The sequence below is a fragment of the Oncorhynchus keta genome, chromosome 4 (assembly GCF_023373465.1).
Source record: "Oncorhynchus keta strain PuntledgeMale-10-30-2019 chromosome 4, Oket_V2, whole genome shotgun sequence".
Classification (NCBI taxonomy): domain Eukaryota; kingdom Metazoa; phylum Chordata; class Actinopteri; order Salmoniformes; family Salmonidae; genus Oncorhynchus; species Oncorhynchus keta.
The window spans coordinates 29,791,132-29,807,394 of record NC_068424.1 but is presented as its reverse complement, the minus strand read 5'-3'; the positions used below and the strand labels follow the sequence as shown (position 1 = coordinate 29,807,394).

At 50.6% G+C, this 16,263-nt stretch overlaps 1 protein-coding gene across 1 annotated transcript in view; it reads left to right on the top strand.

Annotated features, from left to right (window-relative positions):
* The window catches only part of LOC118372988 (protein scribble homolog), a 99,643-nt gene that overhangs the window by 62,341 nt on the left and 21,039 nt on the right, over positions 1 to 16,263 (top strand). Inside the window, 17 exon segments of the mRNA XM_035759149.2 lie at positions 1,295 to 1,384; positions 1,666 to 1,722; positions 2,154 to 2,217; positions 3,103 to 3,177; positions 3,307 to 3,451; positions 3,852 to 3,970; positions 4,104 to 4,303; positions 4,597 to 4,763; positions 5,413 to 5,543; positions 6,109 to 6,234; positions 6,542 to 6,715; positions 6,900 to 7,334; positions 9,508 to 9,570; positions 12,092 to 12,181; positions 12,384 to 12,461; positions 12,572 to 12,892; positions 14,476 to 14,556. Coding sequence (XP_035615042.2) covers positions 1,295 to 1,384; positions 1,666 to 1,722; positions 2,154 to 2,217; positions 3,103 to 3,177; positions 3,307 to 3,451; positions 3,852 to 3,970; positions 4,104 to 4,303; positions 4,597 to 4,763; positions 5,413 to 5,543; positions 6,109 to 6,234; positions 6,542 to 6,715; positions 6,900 to 7,334; positions 9,508 to 9,570; positions 12,092 to 12,181; positions 12,384 to 12,461; positions 12,572 to 12,892; positions 14,476 to 14,556 — 2,416 coding nt within the window.

Below are 16,263 nucleotides of genomic sequence, written 5' to 3'. Positions count from 1 at the left end.
ATGGTATTATAGAAGTGGAATGCTCAACAAGGCAAACCCTCTCTCTGCTGCAGCTTCCTCCTATAGAATAGGAAAAGAACTGTTGGCAGCAGTGGTGATGGTGAGTGCTTTGTCAGATGGATCTGGCCACATAATGTGTGGCCGTCCCAAATGGCACCCTATTCCCTATATAGTGCACTATAGGCCCTGGTCAAAAATAGTGCGCAGTAAAGGGAATAATGTGCCATTTGGGACACACACATAGGCAGGGGAGGAAGCTATTCCAACTGCTTCAAGGGCTGATGTTGAAGGGCCGATGTTGAAGGGCCATTGAGAAACTACCTACTTTCTCTCGTGTCCTCGTCTCACTCCCTCCCTCCCTACCCCCGCTCGCTCGACCCCCTCCCTACCCCCGCACGCTCGCTCGACCCCTCCCTACCCCCGCACGCTCGCTCGACCCCCTCCCTACCCCCGACGCCCCCCCCTCCCTACCCCCGCACGCTCGCTCGACCCCCTCCCTACCCCCGCACGCCCCCCTCCCTACCCCCGCACGCTCGCTCGACACCCTCCCTACCCCCGCTCGCTCGACCCCCTCCCTACCCCCGCACGCTCGCTCGACCCCCTCCCTACCCCCGCACGCTCGCTCGACCCCCTCCCTACCCCCGCACGCTCGCTCGCTCGACCCCCTCCCTACCCCCGCACGCGCTCGCTCGACCCCCTCCCTACCCCCGCTCGCTCGCTCGACCCCCTCCCTACCCCCGCACGCTCGCTCGACCCCCTCCCTACCCCCGCACGCTCGCTCGCTCGACCCCCTCCCTACCCCCGCACGCTCGCTCGCTCGACCCCCTCCCCTACCCCCCACGCTCGCTCGCTCGACCCCCTCCCTCCCCCGCACGCTCGCTCGCTCGACCCCCTCCCTCCCCCCGCTCGCTCGCTCGACCCCCTCTCCCCCCCTCGCTCGCTCGACCCCTCCCTCCCCACTCGCTCGCTCGACCCCCTCTCTCCCCCTCCCCCCCCCTCGCTCGCTCGACCCCTCGCTCGCTCGACCCCCTCGCTCGCTCGACCCTTCGCACGCTCGCTCGCTCGACCCTTCGCACGCTCGCTCGCTCGACCCTTCGCACGCTCGCTCGACCCCTCGCACGCTCGCTCGACCCCTCGCACGCTCGCTCGCTCGCTCGACCCCTCGCACGCTCGCTCGACCGCTCGCTCGACCCCCTCCCTCCCCCCGCACGCACGCTCGCTCGATCCCTGCCTCTCGCGCTCACTCCTTCTCCCTTTCCATCTGTTTTCCTGTCTTCTGTCCTCTCATCACTAGGTTGCCTGATGGTTTCACTCAGCTGCGAGGGCTCGCCCACCTGGCCCTAAACGACGTGTCACTGCAGACACTGCCCAATGACATAGGAAAGTAAGTACACACACCAACGAAATATGCAGACCCAACCACCTTGCATGAATGGGTATTTGAACTCCGACACGGGTTTCCTTCTTGCTCTAAACATTTGAACTCCTCGCTCTGTAAAATGACAGACATTGGTACAGGCCTAATTACATGACACAGTGGGCTCTCAGACAGACGGACTGACTGCTCTGAGTGACCAGATGGATGAGGCCCATCGCCATGCCAAGTTAACCAGGACCAGCAGACACCCCATCTGACTAACCTCTCCTCCTCCCTCTCTCCTGCAGCCTGGCCAACCTGGTGACGCTGGAGCTCAGGGAGAACCTGCTCAAGTCCCTGCCCACGTAAGTGCCCTCTTTAGCCTGGCATAGTTCCCAGCCTCACTTCATGCTAGCAAAGGTGGTTGTTTCCTAAAAAGGAGTCCTTGATGATATGACTAGTGATTTGAAGCACAATGGAGTCCTCAATCATCACTAGTGTAGCTGTTCACTAGTTAACCGCAGTAGTAGCTCCCTTCTCTTTCGATGCAGTTGTTGTCATAGGGACAGACTGGCTGAATGACAAGCTTGTCGTGACTGTGAGAGATTGGGGCGTGGCGGTTAGCGATTTAGCCAATCTGGTTCTGACTGTAACAGTCCAGACGTCGTCGTCTTGATGTGTTTCTGTATAGATTATAAATCTGTTCTAAAACTGAGTGTGTTTCAACAAGACTGTGTCTATGCAGTAGTCCCCATTTACTTCAGGGTTTCTATGATCGATTGTTCCTCTTATCCAGGTCGCTCTCTTTTCTGGTGAAACTGGAACAGCTGGACCTGGGCAGCAATGAACTGGAAGTGTTGGTAAGAACAAGCTCCAAATGACACCCTATTCCCTATATATATATATCTGCTCTGGTAAAAGTAGTAGTACTATATATATCGCGCTATGGGCCCTCATGCACTATGAAGAGAATAGGGTGCCATTTGGGACACATCCGTAGTTGTACCCTTGAGTCCTGTTTGTTTGAGCATGGGAACGCCTGCCTGGCTAGCCTTTTCATTGGGACAGGGTAAACAGGGCCTGTTGAGCTGACAAGGGCGTAGGCTGAGCAAACAACCTGACGTCATGCTACCCGCCTGACAACCCTGCCTGTCATACTGTACACTGCTCAGCCTTGACAGGGATGCTAAGTCATTTAATGTAATGTATCACTCAAATACAGTCTGGGGGTCATTTCTACAGGTTTTGTGTTCTCTGGGATTGATTCCCAATGCCTTTTTTTGGAGTTCAAAGTGAATTGCCCTGCAGGGATATAGAATGATTTTTTTTTCTCAAATTGAAGTTTAACAGGACCCATCTTGTTTTGGATAGCAACATGCTTTGATCTGTTTGGTGTATGGGCATAGCCAACAGGAACAGTGTGTGGGTGTGCATATATAGTTAGTTTTTTCAGTTGAATCTTGCCCCCTTCCGCAGCCATTTGGGGACCCCAGAGTGGAATGGGAGTATTTTGGGCCATATGATGTGTGGTTATGTAGCCACCCCCACCTCTTCTCTTCCCAAATGATGCATATTTAAGTGGATCCTCGTGTTTGTTCCCACTCACTTTAGCATGCATTGGCTCAGAACACCTGATCGCCTGGCCTCGTGTCACAAAGCAGAGCAACGATGACATGCGTCATGCCCTCTGTTTACCTTCTCTCTCTCTTTCCCCTCTCTCTTTCCCCTCTCTCTATCTCTAACAGCCAGACACACTTGGTGCTCTCCCTAAGCTACGGGAGCTGTGGTTGGACCGTAACCAGCTCTCCTCATTGCCACCAGTGAGTATGGTCCTGGCTCATCTATGCCCATCTTATTCGCTTAGAACGTTGCTCAGTATGAAACCCATCGCGTACATTTGAGTGGGTGTTCACACTAAAAACTAAATTTGTGTGTGTGTGTCTGTGTAGGAGCTGGGGAACCTGCGGAGACTGGTGTGTCTAGACATGTCAGAGAACCGCCTGGAGGAGTTGCCCTCGGAGCTGAGCGGCTTGCTGGCCCTCACTGACCTGCTGCTCACACAAAACCTCCTGGAGGTGGTCCCTGACAGCATTGGTGAGAGGGATGCAAGGAGGGAGGGAGAAAAGATGTTCCTTTTGTACAGTGCCTTATTCACCTCAACTGGTTTACACAGTAGCTTCATTGTCAAATATATATATTTTTTTAAGTACTTTGCCAAGGTGTCTGCTTTTTTACCAATAAGTAGACCCATGGATGTTATCGTTGCCTGAATGCAATTGAAGGTAAATGCACTTGACTCGTGAAGAACCACACTGCCCCCTATTGGGGAAATAGTACTAGTTAACTGACATGAAAGCTTCATGTTCATTATGAACCAGACAGACAATAACTGACTTCAAAGGGGTCCTGAACTTGTCCAATAAACACGTTTTCATTTTCCGTTACAAAACGTTTTGCTGCGATGAATACGACCCGGCTGACTCTGTTTCTCCAGGCTCTCTGAAGCAGCTGTCCATCTTGAAAGTGGACCAGAACCGACTGACCCACCTGAGCGACTCCATAGGGGAGTGTGAGAACCTGACGGAACTTGTGCTGACCGAGAATCTCTTACAGGTACAGAACCACTGCGTTTATAACCAAGTTTCTTTTGCTTCAGAACAAATGTACAGTTAATTGCCTTTTAACAACCCCCTTGAGATGCGTTCTTTTTAATATTCATGAAATGTGTAAATGTTTAATTCTGTAGACTCTGCCTCGCTCGCTGGGCAAGCTGAAGAAGCTGACCAATCTGAATGCGGACCGCAACCGGCTGGGCGGCGTACCCGATGAGCTGGGCGGCTGCGCCAGTCTCAACGTGCTCTCCCTCAGGGACAACCGTGTGGCCAAGCTGCCTGCCCAGCTGGCCGACGCCACCGAGCTCCACGTGCTAGACGTGGCAGGGAACAGGTAACCCCGCTACTCAGCGGCGTTGGTGCTAGCATCGGCGCTCCTTCGCTTGACCTTTTTTCTCATCAAGCCTTACAGCTGAATAGTAATGTAAAATATGCCGTTTAGCAGGCGCCGTTTCCAAAGCGAGTTACAGCAGGGCGTGCGTACATTTTCATACGAGTGTCCCCAGCAGGAACTGAACCCACGGTCCTGCCGTTGCCAGCGCAATATTCTACCACCTGAGCCACACCGGATGTATTCTTAGAAATCAGAACAGTACTTTCCATATGTTGTTGTGTGGGTGTGCCCAGGTTACAGAACCTCCCGTTTGCCCTGGCCAACCTCAACCTGAAGGCCATGTGGCTGGCAGAGAACCAGTCCCAGCCCATGCTCAAGTTCCAGACGGAGGATGAGGAGAGCACCGGGGAGAAGGTGCTCACCTGCTACCTGCTACCCCAGCAGCCTTCCTCTAGCCTGGGTGAGTTAGCCTTACACCACCGTCATCTTCATCATGACCTTCTTTCCTCCTCTCTCACTTGCCTCTGTTCTCAGCTTTGTCCCCCTGATTTTCACTATTTACAGACTTTCTTTACCTCTTTCTTCACTCTCTCTCTGCATATCCTCTTTCCTTCACTCCCTCTCACATAAGGGCTGCACGGTAGGCGTTTCACCTGCTACGCTGGAAGCGTGTGCAGAGCGCAAAAGCCACTTGATCAATTGTTCTCGGGTGTGAGCCGTGCGTCGAGATCTTGAAAATAAAAACCCAGTCCGGGACCCGTGCCGCTTACGCCAAGGTCTTATTGAGGTGAATAGGAGCGTCTGGTGCTTGGTCACAGTTACAGCCAGTAACGCCCGTTAACTCCATAACGATGACCGTTTGTGTCAAGTGACGATGCTCATCTATCCTGCTGTCATCTATTGGAAGCGTAGCCTGTGTTTATAACCCAGAGTCCTCCTCGCTCTCCTGTCGCGCTCAACCCAGATTTAGTTACCATCACTTCTCCTAACATCCATTCATCCCATGTACCATCAAACCGTTTTTTTTTTTTTTTTATCTTGTTCGTTGTTGGAAGGCCCGACTTGATTTGTAACCCAGTCCCTCTCTTTGATCCGGTCTCTCCCTACAGAGAACCTGCTCCAGAACAGTGTGGATGACAGCTGGACAGACAGCAACCTGAACCGCGTGTCTGTCATCCAGTTCCAGGAGGAGACCACCAAGCAGGAGGCGGAGGATGACGAGGCGGCCGCGGAGCGCAGGGTAAGATAAGTCAAAATACAGCTGTCTTTGTCACATGCTTACCTATTGGGCCCTTCCCAACAATGCAGAGAGACAAATTATGACACTAGTAGTACATGATGCACAATGAGTAACGAGAGAATTAATACACTGTTTCTAAATCTATTTTGTCGGTCATTTTGGCACTTTATTTGGATAGTTATGAAATGAGAGGGGGATACAGGCAGGTGGGAGAAACCGTGGGGGATGGTATACGTGTGGATTGAACCCCGGTCGCTGATAACGGGCTTTGTTCACGTGATTCCTGCACTGCGCGAGCCAACACGTTCTACAGTGAAGCACTCGATGGCTGGCTCTCAACTTCGCTTCCTTGTCCATTCCTTTCCCACTGTGACCTCTGATCTGACAGGGCATCAGGTGAAAGTAACATGACGGAGAGGGCGTCCAGTCAGACAATCGGTCGTTGATTCGGCAGCGCCACAAGTCCTTGGGCCTTGATTTACTGTTTGTCTGAGGAGGACTGTCTGTAATTGATGGTCTGTCGACGGACTGTCAGTCTGGGGATTTTACTGGTAGTTGTGTGCAGGGTCTCCAGCGGCGGGCGACACCACACCACAGTGAGCTGAAGGTGATGAAGAAAGGGATTGAGGAGAGGAGGAACGAGGCCTACACTTCCAGAGCGGATGGAGAGACGGAGTCCCCTGGTGCTGAGGTACAACACGTCACAGACACCCCACAGGACATCCTACATGGCACCGTACTTGAGGTCCACGAGCACAAATATAAATAAAAGGCTGCGTCCTAAATGTCACCCTATTGACCATTTTATAGTGCACTTCTTTTGACCAGGGTCCATTTGGGACACGCAGGTACACAAAGAAAGTAAAGCATGTCCCAAGTAATAAGTGGGTTCTTTCTGGGTCATTGTGTAACTTTCTGACAGCATCGGAGTGTTACCTGTTGGTCACCAATCCAGGATTCTGTTTTTCCCATTCCGCCCGTGTGATTGGTGGTTGCAGGAGAAGCGGCTGAGCGATCTGTCCAATCAGAGCCACGACTCTGCGGCGTCCAACAGCACGGCCTCGGCCAACTCCCACGAAGAGAGGCGGGGCCTGATGACCACAGACCTGGTGGGTGGGCGTGGGCCCCAGGAGGTGGAGGTGCTAGATGAGATGGAGGTGGAGTACGTAGAGGTGAGTTTCACTACTATGACAGCCAGGAAAAACTATGTACCCTGGTTTATACACTTTCTCCTGGTCAGGTCAATTAATGAATCATGCATAACAGTAACTTGAGAGATGTCCTCGTCTTGAATACAATCCCTTCCCTCCTGCTCTTTCTTTCTCCCTTCACTCACCCCATCCCCTCTCCCACCAGCCCACGGTGCACTTTGCAGAGGAGCCCATGTACCGGGGTGGGGACGAGAATGGTGACGACGATGAGGAGGGCGAGGATGTGGTCCCACACAGCTACGAAGAGGAACAACAGAGGCCCCAGTTCCCTACGGAGAAGCAGCGTCTGATCAGGAAGGACACGCCGCACTACAAGAAGCACTTCAAGATCACCAAGCTGCCAAAACCCGAGGCGGTGGCCGCGTTACTGCAGGGCTTCAGCCCCGATGCTCACCTGGCCCAACACCCAGCCTCGCACCACACTGCCCCCGAGGAGGAGGAGGAGGAAGAAGAAGAGGAGGAGGAAGAGGAGGAAGGGGAGGAGTGTATGGTAACTCCACAGCGCCACAACAGGATAGAAGAGCCAGAGCTGGAGGATAGGAGTCTGCTTCATGCCAACTCCTCCCTGCAGCCGGTCAAGGTAACCCGGGCTCGTGGTGGGCTGGGGTGGGGGGTAGAGAACACATGTTTACAATATGAACATAGTCTATAAAGCCTAGTTGTACAAAACTGAAATGTACATACTATCATATCATGCAGCTATCGTGTTCAGGGCTTCATGTTTTTTTTCTGATAACTTGACTAGAGTAACAGGGGTCAGCTGGTCACGCGACACTCCACGCCCTAACCATGTATCCCAATTTCAAATTAGCCAGGACAACCACGGGACTAGTTTTTCCTTTTGCGTTTTGCCCCGTGAAGCTGACAGTTGAATGAAGCTCTTGCACACCTTCTCTCTTCACGCTGACGTGTTCCTGGCCTGCAGCTCGCCTCTATGCACCCCCCTAGACACGCAAGTGCATAGAAGCTCCCCGTCGATCTGTCACCATGCAACCTGCATTCGGTCTGGACTGCTGGCACTGGATCGGATATAGGACATGCCATTGCATGCCGTGTTGCTGGGCATAGGAAAAACAAACCAATGGATACGGGGATGTTTGCCGGGAGCTGTCTTATGGCTTTTGCACTAGTGCTTTTACGTTGCTCTCTCTGTCCCACACAAGCAGGTTCTGTCCTTACGTTCACAGACGGCGGCAGCTGCTATTCGGTAACTTGGTAAAAGAGATAACTAACGAGTGGACTTTCTCATTAACAGCATTTGATAAACGTTTGTAAATGTCGTCAGACACACCGGCGTTTTTTTACGAACGGACAACCAGCTCGCACCAAATCAGGTGGCAGTTGTTTAAACGCTTCGGACTTTAGTCAAAGGCTACCAAATGTCTCCTTAATCCCTGGTCAAAAGTAGTACACTATACTATATAGGGAATAGGGTGCCATTTTGGACAAACACATATTATTTTATCCACACACTACCCAGACTGCTCAGAGTGGAGCTCCCTCTTGTGGCTCCTCTGAGCATCTCAAGGACTACTTATCAATAATACCCATCAAATCTGCTTAGTAAAAAGTGAAGATGATGAATCCCCAACCCTGTCAGCTGTGCACTGGCCTCCTGCTGGCCTCCTGCTGGCCTCCTTCACCATGCCTCTGTCTGCCCACCTCAGTACTATGCTTCTCTCTATCATTTGCTGTCTGCTGTTGTTTTTAATTGGTTAATGAACTTTCCCTTACCTGCTTTCCTACATTTGTGTGTTAGTGTGAGTGTGTGGATGTGGCCCTCGAAGTGTATGACTCGGGGAAGACAATTATTGTATTCAAATGGATTATTAATCGTAATCACCACTAGCGCTGCTAACTAATGTGCATTGAATGATGGAGGTGTGTATGTCTGTGTGTGGTGCCTGATTGCCTAGCGACCATCCAGAATTTCTCTTGGCCGAGGTGGAAATGTTGAGACCCAGACAAACCACTTTTTGCTAAATGTACACCTACAGCATGGGTCAATCTCTCACCATTTTGCTGCAGATTTGACATTGAAGGGAACCACACCAATGGCTTTTCACAATTTATTTTGTGCGAGGCGGTCACCTTTTTTTTAGCTCTGCGAACACAATCTCTTGGAGTACAAAGCCTCTTCTTTGACGTGTTTTGGATGTAATGATCTGATTCCTGTTTTTGTTTTTTAATAGTACTTGTCAATCATGTTTGTAATCAATCTGAAAAACGACTGCTGCACAGTAGAAGTGTATGCATGAAATGACTTTAAAGGGGAACAGGGTTTCCTGTGGTGTCTGTCTATAGGCTGGAGGGAACTTTGAGCTGGGAGCCACTGCTTTCTTTCCCCCGCTTCTCTTTCTGAACACAAGCTGCCCTCCCCGTGTGGCCTGTAACTCACCTCATCCTGGGTCTCGAGTTTCCACCCCTGCCTGCTTCCGCTTCTGGTGGCTGGGGAGTGAGTGATGTGTGTGACCGATGTTGCCACTGTTCAAATGACCTCAACTGGCGATGAAATTGGCCATATCAAATGTAGTCCCTAGTTCAACCGCTACACGATAGTGGATATGACCTTTTTTGGGTTTATCCCTGTGGCTGAGTGTGTGTTTGTGTGTGTTACTGTTCTTTGACGTGTGTGTGCGTTGTTCTGTTTTTGATTTATCCGATTTTGTTTTGGTTGGAGTATGCTTGTGTGCATATTTAGTTATTTTGGCCTCACTAATCCGCATGCCTCTCGCTGGTTCCTGTCCTAACAGGGGGTGTCATTTGATCAAGTCAATAATCTGCTGATTGAGCCTGCTCGAATTGAGGAGGAAGAGGTCTGTACTTACTCTCTCTCACTCCATCCATCCACTCCTCCCACCCTCTCTCTCTCGTTCCCCCACTCACTCACCCATTCACCCACCCGCTGGCTCTCAGAGGGGAACTGAAAAACAGCCCACAAAAATCCATGATTAATCCAAGCCAATCGCCAGGGAAATGCTCACCACAACTCTCCTTTGGACCACCAGCGTGATAGAACTCGAAGCGGACTAACAGAACTTGAAGGGGACCAAAATGGACAGAGGGTTTTAGGATTCAAATGTTATCTGTAACTATAAGGTTCTACGAATGTGGGTAGATTCTATCTGGGGCAAATCTGTGGTTACCATTCAATGACGTCCTTACCCCATTGTCGGGTTCTACCACGCTGTGGCTCGTCTCCCTCTTCTTCTTCTCCTCTTCTTCATCCCCCTGTTCAGGCTGAGAGGCCCTGGAGTGAATGGGCTGCTTGTGCTGCTGTCTGTGATGGAGGAGGTCCGTCTTCTTTCAGGTTTTAGTTTCTCACCAGGCACGAGCAGGGATCTGGCCCACACAGATGGAACTTCTAACCAGGACAAGTGTGTCTTCTAATAGATATCTAAAATAGTTGCCTACCTTTTTGTGAGTACATGTGCATCCATGAAATAACAGTTGAATGGTATGCCAAAACCATCCGTTTCCACGGGTACCACACCGTCCACCTATCAACGTATGACAAAGAAACACTCCGGGGCTACGTCTCAAATGGCACCCTATTCCCTACATCGTGCACTACTGTTGACGTCAAAAGTAGCACACTATGTAGGGAATGGGATGCCATTTGGGACTCCGCCTGGCTCTGTACGGTGATTTCAGTCCAGAGTGTAAGCACTTTGCTCAATGATCTGCTCTGATGAATAGCTCAAGAACCACCGAGCAGCTTATCAGTTCTGTTCAGAGCTTAACATTCAATAGAGACACCAAGGATATGTGAAACACTTGACACAGTAAATACGATGGTATTTGGTTAAATGTCCGTTGTTTGGGATGGATATTTTTATTTCTGTATTAATTATGTTAATCTTCATTTTGAAATGATAGGATGTTGCCATTTGAGTGGTAGCATTACAGGTAACTGCCAAAATGAAGGAAACATCGACATCCTGGGTGCATTTCCATTCAGGATTAAACCCAGTGTTTTACCCAAAAGGCTCAGACTTTTCTATTTCCGTCTATGCGGGCTGGCACCCGTGTGTGTCTCTGGGCCATGACTCCAGCAGACCTGCCCTCACTTGGGGTCAAAGCCCAACTAGTTATTTTCAGCTGATATTTACGGAACAATGGCTGAATGTGAACTTTAACACCTTCTCACAAAGCAACGGTCTTGATTATGCCGAGGTTCTTGATTCTGCTATTCACAAGTCCTCGCTGTCAGCCCTAGCTATGGAAACAACTGTTTCCCCAGTATAACGGAAGTGTAACATTGATAGTCAAAGTGTCTCAGTAGGGCGTTGGGCCAGCACGAGCCAGAACAGCTTCAATGCACCTTGGCATAGATTCTGGAACTCTATTGGAGGGATGCGACACCATTTCTTCCACGAGAAATTCCATCATTTTGGTGATTTTGTTGATGGTGGTATGTACCTCCGTAATGGCATAAAAGTATTTTTGATCAGTCACTTGGTTAAAATGACCTTCAAAGATGTAACAGTGTTCATAATGGAGTGATTGTGTGGCTCTGATTTATGGAGGAATCCTTGGTGAGTGACTGCACTTCTGGTGAGGATGCCTGTGGATTGGTTGGCATGTGCGTCATGTGCCCGTGTTTGCATTTTGCGACGGCGACAATGAGTTTGTGAGCGAACGGAGCCTTGACGACGCAACGGAATCACCCTCCGCTACCCCCACCCCCCACCAACGCAGCACTTTCACTCAACTCTTTCTTTCCTCTCTCGCTCCCACTTATCTTTCACCCCCCCACTCTGCATGGCTTGCGCAGACAGCATTCACACACCCAGTTCAGACCCATACATGTTATGATTCGTAGTGTCTCGTGTGTACCCCCCCCCCCCTCTCCCCGTTGTGACTGTTCCATGACATAGTATTGTGTTACATACAGCCCCCTCCTCAAATACACACCTCCGTGCTAGTGTCTGAAACCGTTTTTATGTCCAGAGGAATATGTTTGTCCAGTTGTTTCACTGTGTGTCTTTGGGCTAATGTCAATGCATTGTGATATGATGGGTAATTAGTTTTGTACTACTTGTTTTAATGATACTGCTTTCTGCCTGTTTCAACGGCAAAATGGAAGCCTTTTGATAAGTCAATGTAGCAACTCTGCAATGTGAGATGCAAGGCAACACGCGCTCTTGTCTATTCCCCCTCATTCAACATACACTTGAGTTGAGTTTAGCCCCGAGACCAGAGTAGCCCCTGTCTCGTCTTGTCTGTGTCAATGCCGCAGTCCTCCCTCTTGTCCCAGCCTATCTATCTGACGATAGGGCTGTTGTATGGGGGCGTCTCCACTCATTGCGCTGACCCCCTCTCCTCCATTTCCAGCACAACCTGACCATTCTACGGCAAACTGGGGGTCTGGGCATCAGCATAGCCGGAGGAAAGGGATCCACACCCTACAAGGGGGATGATGAGGTGAGGGCCGAGGACAGCTGTGGACACTCCTAAATGTACAGATGGGCTGCGTTCCATATTCCCCATTTACTGCTCTACAGGGCCCGGTTCAAAAGTAGTGCACTTACATGGGGAACAGGGTACTATTTGGGAAGCTTTCCTATTCTGCGGACCTATTGGGCCTTGTGACTGTGTACGAGAGTCTGTCTGTCTGTCCCTCCAGGGCATTTTCATCTCCAGGGTGTCTGAGGACGGACCTGCAGCTCGGGCTGGGGTCAAAGTGGGAGACAAACTTCTCGAGGTAAAGTCTGCACGCACGATAAGATGTTGCATTCATGGTCTACATGAACAGGCCTTTTGACTGTAGAGAGAGAGCCATGTGGACCATGGTCTCCGCTCCCTCCCTCTCAGGTGAACGGCGTGGCCCTCCAGGGTGCTGAGCACCACACGGCGGTGGAAGCCCTGCGCAGCTCGGGTACCGCCGTCTCCATGAGCGTCATCCGGGAGCACATGGTGGAGCCGGAGAACGCCATCACCACCACGCCGCTGAGGCCCGAGGACGACTACTTTCCCCGGGAGAGACGGGCCAGCGGGCTGCCCTTCTGCATGGAGGCCAGCTCCCCCGCAGGCCCCCGACACAGGCGGTCTACCTGCCTGGTCCGCAACGACAAGGGCCTGGGCTTCAGCATCGCCGGGGGCAAGGGTTCCACAGCCTACCGCACGGGGGACTTGGTGAGAGAGACACGCGTCCTTAGTGTACAGCAGACACAGAGTCACACACGTACCTGCTGAATGTACAGCAGACACAGTGAGACATGCCGTAGAGTTTCCATACCTAGGTCGTGTGGTGGAGGAATATTGGGCGTCGTTTCATCCCTGATGAATATTTAATCCCTTCGTGGTGAAACACGGTGTGTGGTGTGTGTGTGGTGTCAGGTTGTCCCACATCACAAGCTAACGGCACCCTCTAACTGCAGTAGCTACAGCATTAGAAGGAGAAGTCTAGTCAGGAGTGGTAGGTTTCCTACCTATTTCTGTTTAATGCCCCGTCATAGCCTTCAACCCCTCCAAGGTTTCCATCATTCTGACAGCCACTTTTCCACTCCAGACGTTTTACAGCCATCGCCAAGGAGACAGATATGAATAGCGAGCCTTGACACCTGATAGGTCCTGTGTAACTGGGATGTGGTTATTTTATTTGGGGGCCACCGCATTGGCCACATTCAAGGCTACATGTCCTGTGTGTTACGGCTCCGACCCCCACAGCCCAGGGAGACGCCACGGACAGGAACTGAGACTCACGTTCACCGCTGGAGTCTGTAAGTTATGTTGTGCCTTTTCTGGAAGGGATCAAGATGGTCTCTGTTGAGGCGGGCGAGGAGTAGGCCTGCTCTTTGTCTGCACGTGTACATGTTTATTATCTAATCATAGTCACTTCACCCCCACCTACTTGTACAAATGACCTCAACTAGCCTGTACCCCCGCACACTGACTCAGTGCCCCCTGTATAAAGCCTCGTTATTCTTATTGTGTTACTTTTTTATTATGACTTTAGTCTACTTGGTAAATATTTTGTCTTAACTCTTCTTGAACTGCGCTGTTTGGTTAAGGGCTTGTAAAGTAAGCATTTGGCGGTTAACTCTACCCTTGTTGTGTTCGGCGCATGTGACAAAGTTTGATTTGCTCGTTTGTAAGTCCAACGAGGAGTTTGGTCATCCTTGCTGCTCGTGGAACTCTCTTCTTCAGGCAAAGGGACTGGAGGTCTCCGTGTCACCGCGAGGCGGCGACTCTGTTGTCCATGAGGTGTTACTGGTCTGTAGCCTTAGCCACCTCTGAACTTTGTTTTACTGCAGTAGGATAGAATTATTACCCTTTTTGTTGAGTGCGACCTCTCAATGTTTTGTATACCTTTTCAGCTAAATATTGGATTTGTTTGCGTAGTTGTTGGTAGTGGAGTGTAATAAGAAAGGCATGATGGTGTTCTTGTGCTCACAACCACCACAGAAATACTTCTGAACAAGCCCAAGCCAACTATTGAGAGCAGCATTAGACTAGTGACCGTGAATATAGGCGCGCAAGGCTATATTTTGTCCTGGCTGTGTGAAGTAGTCGTTACGGGACGTCCCCTGCTGACCCTGTGGTAACCGCCATCCCAGAATAGACTGACTGGCAGTGATGGAGCTAGCAGGGCATTGTTGTGCCAGTCTCACCCCCTACCCTCCCTGGGTGACCAGGTACACAGCTAGCAGACACGTCACTGTAGGTTAAAACCGGAGGGCGTCGCATTATGATCTGTCTCCTGTCCGTCTCTTCAGGGGATCTACATCTCCCGAATCGCAGAGGGAGGGGCGGCCCACCGAGACAGCACGCTCCGCGTCGGGGACAGGGTCATCACTGTGAGTACTGCTTCACTCCTGTTTTTAGCCCCAAATGGAATCCTATTCCCTGTGTCGTGCACTATTTCTGACCAGGGAATAGAGCCATTTGGGACCTCACCAATGCTTTTCTCTCTCCTCTCTCTCTCGCCCCCATCCTCCGGTCTTCATTTAAATTATTTGTTTTTTCATGCCAATGTTTCAGTTGAACTGTTAACATACACATTTTAGTCATTTAGCAAGCACTGTTTTCGAGAGTGACTTACTGCATAGTGAGTCCATTCAACTATGTTGAAATGAAGGCTGCCTGTTCTTTTTGAAACTGTGACCGATGGTTTTGATCAGCTACTGCCGTAGTGAAAGACAACTCTTTCCCACCCCTATTATTCCATTTAGTTCACTTTTAGTGAAGGTATCATGCAACACTTACTGCAGCAAAGTATTCCGCTTTACACTGTTATGATCCCCAAGTCTAGTCCTGTCTTAAGATGAATTGGACTAACTTGGGTTCGGTCCGTGTCAACTTCCTGCAAAACACCACCAAGCAAGCACACACACGTTCGACAACCAAGCGCGCGCTCACCGGTTGCTCCTTCCAAAACAAACACCACTACAATGACAACTAACACTCATCCCACTTGAGAGAATTGGTTCTCTGCTTGTCCTGTGCCGCTGCTGCCAGCCCATCTAGGCTGTGTCCCAAATAGTGCTCTATTCCCTGTGGGCTCTGGTCAAAAGCAGTGAGCTATATAGGGAACCATTTGGGATGCAGCGGCTGGACTAACGTGACCTTAGCTGATATGTATGTGATTGACAGCTGAAGCCAAGGTTCCTGCTGCATGCTGCTTCACTGTGTGCCTCTTTGGCATCGTAGTGGTGTTCTCATTCTGTAGCACGGTCTTGCCAGAGTTGCATGTACCCTCATGCCCATACCTATGACCGTGATCCATTGGCTACAAAGATGGGGCCTTGATATGATTTTGTGCAGGCTCCTCCAGGTTTTCTATAGTTTTTTTTCCCTGAACCAATCTCGATTCATTCAATCTGAACATTTGTTAACCTCAGTCACGTTTGTGTGCGGTGTGGTGGCCTCGTCTCCTATCTGTCTACTCCTGTCTCGTTCTCTGAATCATAACCGTTCCTCTTTCTCTCTCCCAAATCCTCTTCTCCCTCCTCCTATTTGAGGGGAGGATCATAAAATGGCTCTGAATGATTCTGTTTCTACCTACTCTCTGCTTCTTGTACTCTTTCTTTCTCACCCCCCTCTATTTCTCGTGCTCTCGCCACCTCGCTCGCTCTTTCTCCACCTCTCTCTCTCTCCCTCTCTCTCTCTGCATGGCCACTAATGCACAATGCGTCTCCTTGCCTGTTGGGTGTGGTGGTGAGGGGGGACACTGGGACAGGGTAACCGCATGTATTGCCATAGCGGCAGCCACAGTAAGCATATCAGCCAATGGTAAGAGCCGGTACTGTATGGTCAGCGCTGGCTTCTGTTTGTCACTTGGACCAATCAGCCACTTTTTCTTCAGTCACTCAGGACCTTGTTTATGTAAGTTTACAGACTGCAATCCATCCTCAAATTCCCCCTGCAAAGTAATAGGATAGTTGACCATTTCTGCAGCTTAAGACCAAGTTTAGGAGCAGTACTGAGATGGAGCTGTATCACTCGGCCCTGTAGAGAACTATTAACGACGCTGCGTGCCGTTGCTGACTCAATCAGCCCATTTG